Source organism: Molothrus aeneus, chromosome 17 (genome assembly GCF_037042795.1).
Source record: "Molothrus aeneus isolate 106 chromosome 17, BPBGC_Maene_1.0, whole genome shotgun sequence".
In the NCBI taxonomy this organism is placed as follows: domain Eukaryota; kingdom Metazoa; phylum Chordata; class Aves; order Passeriformes; family Icteridae; genus Molothrus; species Molothrus aeneus.
The window spans coordinates 7,633,388-7,645,917 of record NC_089662.1 but is presented as its reverse complement, the minus strand read 5'-3'; the positions used below and the strand labels follow the sequence as shown (position 1 = coordinate 7,645,917).

The following is a 12,530-nucleotide window of genomic DNA, read 5'->3' as shown; positions in this document are numbered from 1 at the left end:
CTTCCCCAACTCTTGCAGCTCTGCCCAGTGCTCAGCATTGCCCTGGGACTCATCAGTGACCAGCGGGGACTCGTGTCCTGTGAGCACACAGTGGGTCCCACGCCTTGTCCTGCCTTGTGCCATGTGTCACCCACCCCAGCTGAGGGAGGACTGGGACTCCTTTCCCTCCTCTGCTCCACCCTGGCCCCACATCTGCCAGGAGCAGGGGTGCACAGGAGCTCCCTGCCCAGAGCCCACTTGAAAGCCAGGCTCTCTCTTCTGGATGAAAAGGAGCTTCACGTAGGGAGGGGGATTTGCAGCCGAGTCCAACAAGGAATTGCTGACCCTTTCCTCTCCCCCCAGCACTGGTGCCCCTAGATTTGCTGGGCAGCATCCAGTACACCCTGTCCAGCCTTTCCCTGGTAACTGGCCAGTTCTCAAGGTGGGCTTGAACGTGAGTCCTGCATCTTCTCCTTCCATCTGTGCACAGGGCTTGGGATATTTCCCTTAGCTTCATCAAGGTCTCCTTCAGCCATGTGCAGCTGGGCAGGGGGCTGTGGAAGCTGGCAGAGCTCCTGGCTTCATGCCTTACTCTCACCTCTGTCATGGGAGAGCACAGCAGGGTTTGGGTTTCACAAACTTCTGGAGAAGGAAGTGTCACGGGCCCTGACCGGGTGAGGCCGTGCGTGCAGCCCTTCCACAGCAAGGGAGCGTGAAGCTGACCGTAAAGGCAAATATTGCAAACATTTGGACCTGTGATTCCTTCCCCTGTGACTCCAGACTGTCATTGGGTGTATGGCTGGAGCCAGAGACTGTCCCCAAACCCCCACAGGCCCCCATGCCACCCCTGCCACCCACAGTGGACACCACCTCCTCCCACTGGGCTTCCTGATGAACTTCAGCTGAGATACAGCTGTGCTGCAGGAATTCAGGATCAGACTGTCCTGGAGAGCAGCACTGTGCAATTGCTGCATCAGTGAGCAACCTACTCTGCAGCTCCTGGTCACTGTTTGTGCTCCCACCAGCAGAAACTTTTCATTTTTGGGTGTTGCCAGATTCTCAAGGCATACCCTGATCCAGCTCAGAGCTGCAGCAGAGGTGATGGTGATCCACCCACATGATGGTGATCCACCCAGGTGATGTCCTTCTGCCTTCTGAATAACACGTGTATGAAGGAACAACCCATGCAGAAATTCCTTCCATGATTTCCCCTCACCACAGGCAATTTCCCCACAGGTGGAAAGCCCAGTTTCCCTGGGCTGCAGCCTGGTCAGAGGCTGGAGGAGCCACCCCAGCCCTGACCTCTTTGTTTGACCACAGGACACCTCGAGGAGACAGGGGCTGCACACAGAGGGGATGGAGGTTGGGGCTGAGACCTGGGGAGAAGTTCAGCAGTGCCCCCCCCTCCTGTGGCACTGTGCTGGGCTGGTTTGTGTCCCACAGGTGTGCTGGGAGAGGGGGTTCTCCTCCCCAGGCTGCTGAAAATTGACTTCACTTGCCTGAGGATCCCGAGTGTCTCTCTACACCCAACATGGCACAGCAGCAGCTTGGTGTTATCCCTGTAAATGTTGCATCCTGCCTGCATTCTTGAGCAGGAGGAGGACACGTGTGTTTTCCATGGAACATTGTGTTTCCAACTCTTTTGTGGGTGCTCGGAAGGGTGTGGGTGTACTTTGCATTCTTGTGCTCAGGTTCAATAAAGTCCAGCCCTCTCTGCAGCCACAGCAGGTGCTCAAGCCTGTGGGGGTGGCCAGCTCTGGAGAAAGCCCTGGGCTCAGGGCAGACCTCAGGGGGGAGGGCTGCAGTTCCCTTTGTCCACCCCCAGCTCAGGGGGTGCAGAGCTCTGCCAGCAAATGCTGTGTCAGACCCAAACATGTCAGACTCTTCAGGGCCCGGGCCCAAAGCTTGATATCTTTAGGCATCTTGATAAAGGTATCTTGATTGTGTTGGGCACCCATCACACCCTCACCTGCCCTGGGCTTTGTCCTGGGAGCACTTAGGGACCAGGGGGGGAAATCACCCAGCAATGCTCGTGAACTCTGCATGAACCACATTAAACTTCTGCAAATTTAAGGCTCTAAAGCCACCCATTGCTCCTGGGGTGAGAGGGAGTAGCTGGGACAGCTGCAGCATCTCTGCTTTTGAGACTGTCCTGCCCTGGTCTAGCCCAGATCCACCCTGAAACACATCAGGATCAGAATCAGATTTTTTCTGTCATCTTTGATGCTCCTTTTCCTTTCCCCTCTATTTCCCTGTTTTCTTTTATCTGCTGTCTCTCAAGCCTCCTTTAAACTGTGGAGCTCTTCCTTGGACACAGAGCCAGCTCCTACTTGGCTGGCTCTCCTCTGGGGCACAGACAGTTTTCTCAGAGCAGACCATGCACCACAAAGCCACACTCTCCTTCATTTGTTTTGCAATTTGTGAGGTTTCTGTATGTAATTAGCTCATTGGGAGCTAATTGCTCACCTCTCACTGTCCTTGGACTCATTCTGCTCCAATTGATGGTGCAGAGCTGTCCTGAGCCAGCCTTGGGACACACCCCAGAGCAGGTGGGCACCATACCCAGGGTGAGGGGTGAGCTGCTGGGCTGGCTGGATGCTGCTGGCCACAGCAAGGTGTGGTGTTCAGGCTGCTGCAGGGGTCACATTTCACAGCCAGCAAAAGGGAGCTGTCCCTGCTCCATCCTTTCCTTGGCTTTCCTCATTCCTGCAGCTCGGGTATATAAAAGCAGCTCCCAGCAGCCGTGGCCATGGGCAGCTCCACCTCGACATCAAAGGGTCCAGGTAAGTGGCACTGAAGGACCCTGGCCACCGTGCCAGCTCCATCAGGCAACCTACAGCACAGAATAACTCAGCCTGAAAAGCAGGAATTTTAATGATGCTTTCCTTTGATTTCTGTAGCAGCATTTAATCATTTATGAAAATTAATTTTTAAAGCTAGCAGAGCTCTTGCTTGTTAAATTCCACATTTATTCCCGTTGTTGTTAAGTTTGTGATAATGACTAAGCTGGCAGAAAGGACTGGGAGTTTTTTCATGATCTTGGTGACCAGAATTCAGAGCAATTTTCAGCTCTCCAGACCTCATCTCAGCTGGTGTAAAATAAGTGTTTATCTGCAAAGCCAGACGTGCCTTTTGCATGTGCAAGATGCTTGGCTCACTGAAATGTGCATGACCGAGGAGCAGCACCCTGGCAGATATTGTTAATAACTGCAGAGATAGGTGCCTGCATGGTCACGTATTCTCTAAGAGCTCTTCTAAGAGCCCTGACATCCATTCTGGTACCCTTTTGCAATGCTGCACACGTCTTTCAGAGCCCCTCCAACAAATCCCACTGATTTTATTTGACATGATTTTCAATAGAAGCTGCTCGAGCTTCTCTCCTTCTCCCCTGTTCAATAATCACAGCTACAGGAGCTGTGCATCATTACGTGCTGATCAAAGGGAAAATGTAAAAGACAGTCGAGTGAATTAAAGTCTAATTTAATTGTGCCGAGAACTGTCATAGAGGGGTTTTTTTAAAGTATCTGGAAGAGATAAAGAAGTTGTTCAGTCTGACCTAAATAATGTTATTTCTCAGTGCTGAACCTCTGCAATCTGCACCCTGTACATTGTTTTTCTCAGAAGGGACAAGCTGAGGTGTCTGTTCAGGACACGAGCTGTCCAGGAAAATGCTCCTAGAGCTGGGACCCCTGGCAGTGCTGCAGAGAGACCATTTTCTCATTTCTTTGCAAACATTTTTCCATGCATAAACAAACACTCCCCAGCCTGCGCTGTCACCCTGAGAAGCCCAGCTCAGGCAGGAACAGAAGGTCCTTGAAGGTACTTTCTTTTGGCTGGGGGTAGATCAAACACAGGGAAAACAGACTCTTTTCACAGCTTGAGTGGAACAAGATGAGAAAAACAAACAACCTGCCCACAGGAAAGTGAGTCTGATTCTGGCCATGCTTTGAGCTTTAATAACACAGGGTGCTCTTCACAGCAGGCAGAAGGACACAACTGTGACACTCGTCATTTTTTATTTGGCTGTGCCCCTGTGAGTGCTCCTCTTTCAGGGCCATTTCAGAGTGGTTGGAAGCCATCCGTCTCTCTCAGTACAAGGTCCTCCTCCCTCATCTCCATCCCTCTTCCTCTCTTAAAATGGCATTTTCACTCCCCTGCAGTGTCAGGCACCCAGCTCTGCATGGGGGGAGCACAGTCAGGCGTGGAGACATCGATGGCTCTGGAGCAGTGTGGCACTGGGCTTCCACTGCTCCCCAATAACCAGAAGTGGGAAAAGGGGGCTGCAGGTCAGGGCTGACCTCCTGGGATAGAGGGCATGGTGTCTGGAGGGCATGTCCAGGAGGAAGCTCCCCACCAGCCCAGGGCAGTGCACATGAAGGATGGAGAGCTGCACCAGAGCCCAGGCTGTCAATACCCATGTGAAACTGGTGCTTGGGCTGATGTGAGTCCTCCCACAGGTGCTGTGCCAGGACATGCCACCCTTCTGCTGTCTCATCTTTCTTGGGGCCCTCCTGTCCCCCTCCCAGGGCCTCCTCAACCTGCTGAACCCAGCACAACCCAGCGGTGGTGAGTTCAGATATTTTCTGTGTTTCCAGGGGAGAGTCACAACACAGTCCTGTGCCATTTTGGGCTCATGGCATGTCCCTCTGCTCATCAGGGATCTGCCTCCTGGCAGGCCCATCTCCATGAGGAACCCAGCTTTGTTCAAGGATGCTCAGGGCTCCCTGTGAGCACCCTGAGGTGGCCAAACCAACCTTCCCTGTCAATGAAATCCTCCCAAGAGTGGAAGTCCAGTCAGTAGCTGGGACTCTCTTGGTGCAGGCCTGCTTGGCACTGGTCTCATTGGTGGAAAAAGTGGATTGCCTGGCACAGGTGCTCTTGGTGAAGGAGGGCTGCTTGGCACAGGCCTCCTGGGCAAAGGAAGTCCAAGTGGAGCAGAAAGTGGAGGTCCCCTTGGTGCAGGAACTGAACCCAGTGGAGCTGGAGTCCTTGGCACAGGCCTCCTAGGTAAGAAAGTTTGGCAAAGGAAAGGTTTGGGACCCTAACCCTAGGTAGAACAGTAAAAGCACTTTTGATCTAAGGCTGGTTCCAAGGAGAAAGCTGTGGAAGCAGCCATGTTGTGGCTGTTTTGTGTTCCCCTTGGGATGCCTTTTGCAGCTGCAGTGTGCCTGGAGCTCTGGGCTTTGTGGTTTTCAGAACACTAACCCTAGGTGTAACCCTAACCCCAGGAGGAGCAGTAAAAGCAGCTTTGAGGAGGGTGTCTGGGTGGTAAAGGACAGAATAGTAAGGAAGTTCTGTCTGTTGCAGGAGGACAGCCTGGCAGCAGTGGGCTGCTTGGCACAGGCATCCTTGGTGGGAAAGGCCTTGGAGCAGGACTCCAGGGTGAAGGACTCAGCACAGGACTCCTTGGTGGAGAAGCACTTGGCACAGGACTCCTTGGTGGGAAAGGCCTTGCAACAGGCCTCCTTGGTGGGGAGGGACTTGGCAATGGCCTCCTCAACAGTGGCCTCCTTGGCAATGGCCTCCTTGGCAATAACAGCCTTCTTGGAGAGACAGGTCTGCTTGGCACAGGGCCTCTTGGAAAAGGAGGTCTCCTAGGCAATGGAAGTCTGCTTGGACTCGATGGTCTTCTGGGTGAAGCAGGAGGACTGCTGGGTGCAGCAGGAGGGCTGTTGGGTGGTGGAGCCCCCCAGAAGACGACACGCTACGCCTGGTGAGTCAGAAGCCCCGTGGTGGGGCTCACTGCAGGGTGGCCCATGATATCCAGGGGATCAGACCTTCCCTCTCATACAAACCACCAGTCCTAGGCTCACAGCTCACAGGAGAATCTGTGACAGGGGAAATTCCAACCAGAAATGGGAAAAGTCTTACCTGTGGGAGTGGTGTGACATTGCCATGGGCAATACAGCAGGTGAGGCAATCTCCACCCATGGAGATGGCTGAGACTCAGGAGGACAGAGCCTTGAGAAACCTGACCATGCTTTGAGATTGGCTGTTTGCAGAGTGGGAATTGGTCCTTCCTCACCTTCACTTTTACATAGGAATATCCACAGGTCAAACAAGGAGCAGGAAGAGATGGGACTGTAGGATCTGCTCCTGCTGATCCTGCCATCTCAAGGTGGGTTTGCCTTGGTGTCAACCCCCAGGCTGAAGGTGCTGAACCTCGAGAACGCCCGAGTGTCATGGAAGGTTCTTCGTGGGACTGAGCTTGTGCTGAACCTGTACTCGAAGCTGGTTCTCCGCTTCCCAGGGTGAGTGAGGCCAGACAGTGAGGCCATGGGCACCTGAGTGTGCTGGGGAGGATGGGACATTCCTGAGCGCTGGACAAACACCAAGCAACAGGCTGGTGAGGAAAGCTGTGCTGCTGACTCTCCCTGGAGGCATTTCCAGCTGTCCTTACTCCACAGATGCTCACCATCCGTGGAAGTGTTCAATAAACATGTGGATATGGCTCTGGAGGACATGGTTTAGTGAACATGGCAGTGGTGCTGGGTTGATAATTGGCTTCTTGATCTTAGAGGGAAATTCCAACCTGAACAATTCTATGGTTCTGTGATCTGCTACAGGAGAAGGAGCCTGAGAGAAGTCCCAGAACTGAAGCACTGTCCCAGCTGAGGCTCTGCTTGCAGCTCCACCACAGGCAATGATCTCCAGTGCTACTTTGGCTTCCTCCATAACCTTCCATGCCACTTCTTCTTTTCCAGGATTTTTCAGTTTCTGAGCGGATCCTCAGTAGAAGCAAACATCACATCACACATTGCCCTGACCCAGGACTCCCCTGGTGACCTTAAGCTGGTGATTAAGGATTGCAGCAACCTCCTTGGCAGCTTCAGCGTCAGCCTGAGGAAGGGGTGAGCGTGGGGGTCAGTGGGGGCAGAGGGGCAGAACTTCAGTCTCAAATCTGGGCACGGATTGACAGCATAACAAGCAGATTTTGGGATTCAGATAACAAAGTCCTGAGCACCTGTAATTCCTGCTGAAGCCTGGGGGAGCTCTGGGCTTGCAGCATCTCTTATCAGAGAAGAGGAGAGGGCTCCTCTACAGAGGAGCTCAGTTTTTTCTTGACGTCAAGTCCTGGGTTTTGACAACTTCCCTGGTAATTTTTGTCTGTCTTTTCCCTCCCCAGCCTCCTCACCAATCTGGTGAGCAGCTTGCTGAACAAGTCTCTTAAGTCCCTTGTCCCTGCACTGGTGAGTGTCTGAATATTCTTTGCTGTGAAGCTGCATTTCAGCTGCAGCCAGTGCTCCTGCCAGAACTGCCTGGTAGATTTACACACGCACACACAGAATCACAGAACAGTTTGGATTGGAAAGGACCTCAAAGGTTAGTTAAAGGTTAGTTAGTTCCAATCCCCCTGTCCTTGGCAGGGACAATATCTATTATATATATATAAAGATATATATAAATATATATATATATATATATATATATATATATATATATATATATATACACACATACACACACACATACATAGACAATATACATTTGTGCATGCACAGATACATGCCTGCAGCCCATAAGTGAGTTACACAAAATTGCTGATCTTCCTTACAGTCAGAATTTATTTGTTAAGAGTAATTTCAATTTCATCATGTTGATGTTATGGGGTAATTTATACTCAGCTGCTCCCTATGGGGGTGAACAGAAGCAGCAGCTCAGTTTAGAGCAAAGTGGCCTTTTAGAGGATCTTTTACCTTGTTCATTAGAACCTGTGCCATTTTGAGAAGGGGGCTGAACAAATCATACAGCTCTTTTTCCATGGGAGAATTATGCTCTAGGATGAAATCAGGATGTTTGTCCCATCCTGATTTCAATCTGTGAAACTCAAGTGGTGCTGGGGAACGCGCTGCTGCACCCGCAGTGCTCTCACCAAGACTGTGCCACTCTTTGCCATTGCAGCTCTGCCCATTAGTGAACATGTGGGTCAGCATCATCAACATTAATCTGCAGTTCCTCAACCGTAAGTCATTACATTTCCTTTCCTATATTAAGTTTTAGAATGACCCTGGGGGTTGTGTGTCTGGCCACCTCCACAGGCAGCAGGTGTCCTCAGGAGAGCTGGAGCTGTGCAAGCAGGGGTCTCTGCATGGAGCAGGAGCAGCTTTTCTCTGCTGGCAAAGCTGCTGTGGGTGGCACAGTCCTGGCTCACCACCACTGCCAGACACTACAGTCCTGCTCTTCTTACAGGTGTTTTTCTAACCAGGGCTAGACCCAAGCTGCTGCCAAGAGCTGGCTATGCCAGGACCCCCAGATGCAGCCCCACAGAGCCAGAGGGTTTCCCCTCCCCAGCTCTGTTTATGTCAAACCTCACACACAATTGCTGCTTCACTGAAAGCAGATCTGTTCCCCCCAACATGTCCTTTATGATGGGATCTGCACCTGTGAGCTCCAGGGTAGCAGCTTTCATGGGAGCCTTTGAACCCCAGGGAGTTTGAGATCTACAGGAAGGAGAAGGAGTTTTTCCTCCTTGCTGGGTAGGACAGTGCTCTCCCAGCCTCTGCCAGATGCTCTGGGTGGGCACAGGGCTCCAGCAGGCTCAGTGATCCACAGATAGCTCTGCCCAGCCTTGATGGCCTCTCCCCAGGTGTCATCTCCTTTGGGCTTCTGGGGAAAATCTTCTCTGCCTTCTCCAAACTGCCAGTGACATCTGGGCACTATGTGGAGCTGGATCTGCAGGTAGAGCATGTCCCATCCCATTTTCCATCCCATGTCCCCACACTGCTGCCCTCCCTCCACATTCCCATGCTCTAACACCCCCTTGTTCTTTGCAGAATTCCCCATTCCCAAGCACCTTCATCGACTGGCTCCTTCAGAGTAAGTCCAGCCCCAGGGCTGCCACGGGGATCCCCACGGGTGTGTGTGAGCCAGAACAGGGCAGCTGAAATGAGGGACACAGTCCTGGGGAGTGGCCAAGAGTGGGGAGGGTTCTCATGGCTCCGGGGGGCACCTCTAAACAGTCCCACAGAGCACTTGTACCTCACAGGGCACTGCAGTGCTGGGGGTGTTGGGGTCCCTGGTCCTCAGAGATGGCTCCCAGCTCAGATGTGAGCAGCTTTGCTCCTGTGCAGTGGCAGGTCTGGAATACAGTAGCAAGAGAAAGTCTGTGCACTCCTACTTGTGCCCTGCACAGCCCTGGAAAAGTCACTTCACCTCTTATAAAAGGATTTAATAATATTTGCTTAATAAGAGTGAATAATGGTCCTCAGGATGCTGCGAGGATTAATTAATATTTGCAGAGGTGATTGGAAGAGCTTTCAGCTTCATATGCATGGAAAGTTAATATATAGGGAAGGGAAGGAAGAGTTGGAAGTCTTCCCAGCTTCCCCAGAGCCGTATTCCTGAGGGCACTAAATCATCTCTGCCCATAAAGCTGGGCCCTCTCAGGCCACTGGTACAGCAGGCACTGCTGAGCCTGTTCCCGTGCTGGGGGACACCAGGGGACTGTCAGGCTTTGGGCACCTGGAGAAGGGAGTGCACTGACCTGGGTGTGTCTCCCCCAGCTGCAGGTGTCAATCCCACGATCAATCCATAGCTGCAGGACCGGCAGAGCCCTGGGTAAGGAGGATTGGCTGGCTGGGACCTGGCTCAGAGCTCTGCTGCCAGCTGTGCCGGTGCCAGAACCTGGCCTGGGTGAGAAGAGTCCTGCCCCTGCTGCCTGCTAATGGGAGGTGATAGGGGGAGCACAGGGCTGCCTAAAATCTCCACTCTGGTATCCCTCCAGGTTGCCCCTGCAGGTGATTCCCCAGGAAGAGGAGGGAAGGGAGGAAAACGACTCAGTAGGTGGAGAATAGACATAAAAATGGAGAAACCCAACCAAGAAAAGACTCTTTCCTCTATTCTACATTTCAGCCTTCTCAGATTTTGGTGTCTCTGTCCAGCCTAGAGTTATCTGTGCCAATGATATTCTGTGCCAATAATGATAAGTCAGTAATTAGCCATATTGATAATTAGCTATGTCAGTGATCAGCCATGTTGATGACACTGTCCCTCCTGGCTGTCATGGCCACAAACCACTTGTCATGGCACTCACTGATGAAGGGATGACCTTGATCCCTTGGTTTTCCCTCACACCCATCCCAGCTTCACTTGGGCTGGGGTTTAGGCCAGGTAATGGCTCAGCACAGAGGGAACGTTCCAGGTGCTGGATGCAGACAGTCAGGCAGGGGGGTTTGGTCCCCTCAGGAATTTCAGAGACTGCACCAACTGCCCAAATCCTTCTGAGAAAGGAAGAGAGAAAAGGGACGAATTCAATGAGCTGTAAACACATTGTCTTTGCTCTCCTTCTGCTTCTTGATTGGCTTACCATTTCAAAAGGGATTTTTGCTGTTTCCAGTGATTTCATACTGTTAAAAAGAGGCAAAAAAAGCCCCCAGCCTAATCCAGGCGCACACTCAGCCTATTTGTTCCCAAACAGCAAGGCTTTGAACTGATCAGAGTGAATGCTATCCTGCCTTGTAATCTCCAAGTGGATTTGGACGTGCTGCATTGTGGGTGAGGTGGATTTGAGGCAGATTCACACCCTTCTGTTACTCCTTACAATAAAAATGATTTTTCTTCATCTGCATTCAGCACGTGACTTGGTTCCTTTCCAAACTGCCAAAGGATTTTTGCATTTGCAAGGGTTTTGTTATTTATCTCTCCCATCAGCTACAGGAGTAACTCACATGTGAGGAATATTGAATAGGTGAGTCTTCTGGAAAGGTGGGGAACCACAGGGGCTGCAGCTCCAGAGCCAGGCCTAAGGGAAACCCAAGCCCTGCCCAGGCTGCTGGACCCCCACTCTCACAGCTTAAAGTAGCTACAGAAACATGGTCAATGTGGCAAATAAATATTCCCCTCATTTGTATTTATGCAGATTTATTCTGCCCCTGTCCCTGAGCTGCTGGTTCTTTTAGTGTGTATTCCTGCTCCTGCCTGTTGCCAGTGAGCTGGGGGCTGTTTGACATGAACAAACACATCCCTGGGGCTCCAGGGAGACAGCTCCCCCATAGGCTGGGGTTGGGACCCCCAGGGAGGGCAGTGGCAGTGGCAGTGGCAGAGCTTGCTCCTGGCTGCACTGGCATCAAACCTCATGCCAGGCTGGCAGTGCCACAGCCCTGGAGCTGAATGGCTGCAGGGTGAGAGGGGCCAGGGACAGATGCCCAAGCCCTGCAGCCTCCAAACCCACTGGCACAGCACTGTGTGCCACCAACCATTTCCAAGTGTCCACATTGGCTCTGTTGGGCATTCCTGGTGGGCAGCACCCACACCTTTCTCTGCCTCTGCCCAGCATGGGTCCCTCTGGTCCTGCCCAGGGCCCCAGAGCCCCATCCAACAGGCACAGGGGAATTCTGGTGCTGTTAGCTGAGAGTTTGCAGCCAGCATCCTCCTGGTACCACACTGCCAGGGCCAGGGCTCCTGCTCATATCTTCTGAGGGGCAAAATGTTCCCCTGAAAACCCTGGAGGTTTTCGCTGCTCTTTTCCCAAGGTAAAGGTGTGGCTGATGTGTCACCAGTGCCACAGGACCACAGCCCAGCCTCTCCTGCTGCTCCTTCAGTCCCTTTACCTCACCATTGTGAGCAGACCATACCCTGAGCAGCCAACACCACCCCTGCCCTGCCAATTAATGGCAGAGGTAACAATGCCAATGAGATGTGGGCACAGCCAGAACACCTCACTCTGGCTGCAGCAACACCCACACCTGGGGGCTCGGGGAATGGGTCTTGGTGCTGACGATCTGTGTGTGTGCTCAGTGCACAGAGATGAAGGGCAGGTGCTGGGTGTCCTTTGATGACAGTGGCAGAGCTCTGTCACACGAGGACAGGATGGGTGGCAGCCTTTGGCCCGAGCTATTGAATCTGTAACACCTCATTGGGCACCTTCAGTTTCCAGTTCCTAAGGAAACAGAAGGAGGAGGGTGAAGGAGGTTCACTTGCTGTGAATGATTGCAAAAAGAGGTGTAAATATTTCCTCAGCAACCCTAGAGCCAAAATGCCAAACGCCAAACCTCTCCTGGTGGCATGGTGCCATCAGGCTGGGTCCCACCTCTGCTGCCCCCGAGGCAGGGTTGGGCAGCCCCTGGCCACTGTGAGCCCCGTGGGGACAGCAGCAGCACCTGCACTGCTCTGACCCCACCAATATTAATGAAAACAGTGCCATGGGGAATGTCCCCACTGCTGGCACCACCCAGCCCCAGGGTGCCAGGACAGGTGACTCTGGAACAGCTCAGATCCTCGCCAGCTCTGGCTTCAAGGGCGCTGATGGGGTTTCTCCTGAGGTTCCTCTCACCCTACTGGGTTGCCCTGTGGAGTCTCTCTCAGGCTTCTGCACCCAATGACGCCTGTGTGCTGTGCAGAGCACCCCAGGGGTACTGTCAGCACTGCCACTGCTCTACTGGCTGCTGAGTGCGGCATAGGGAAAGCTTTGCCACCAACAGTATCAGGGCTTTTCAAAATGGATTTGGATAAGAAACTGTGGGAAGAATCTTCCCTTTAATGAAATGTCAGAATGTTTCCCATTTTTAAAGGAAAGCTGGTTGTGGAATTGCCTCCTGTTTGGTTCTGATAGC

General features: G+C 52.5%; 1 protein-coding gene across 1 annotated transcript; it reads left to right on the top strand.

The window, feature by feature from the left end:
* Positions 1-2,728: 2,728 nt before the first annotated feature.
* LOC136564089 (BPI fold-containing family B member 4-like) lies at positions 2,729-10,203 on the top strand. Its single transcript, XM_066561860.1, has 10 exons — positions 2,729-2,762; positions 5,551-5,692; positions 6,126-6,230; positions 6,684-6,830; positions 7,106-7,169; positions 7,882-7,942; positions 8,567-8,658; positions 8,754-8,796; positions 9,483-9,537; positions 9,704-10,203. The coding sequence occupies exons 1-9, from the start codon at positions 2,729-2,731 to the stop codon at positions 9,512-9,514; spliced, it is 720 nt and encodes a 239-aa protein (XP_066417957.1). The 3' UTR covers positions 9,515-9,537; positions 9,704-10,203.
* The last annotated feature ends 2,327 nt before the right edge of the window (positions 10,204-12,530 follow it).

Coding starts and splice junctions, on each gene's coding strand:
- LOC136564089 (XM_066561860.1), top strand. CDS start 2,729: ATGGGCAGCTCCACCTCGACATCAAAGGGTCCAG. Junction 6,231..6,683: donor CTGGTTCTCCGCTTCCCAGG/GTGAGTGAGGCC, acceptor CTTCTTTTCCAG/GATTTTTCAGTTTCTGAGCG. Junction 6,831..7,105: donor AGCGTCAGCCTGAGGAAGGG/GTGAGCGTGGGG, acceptor TTCCCTCCCCAG/CCTCCTCACCAATCTGGTGA.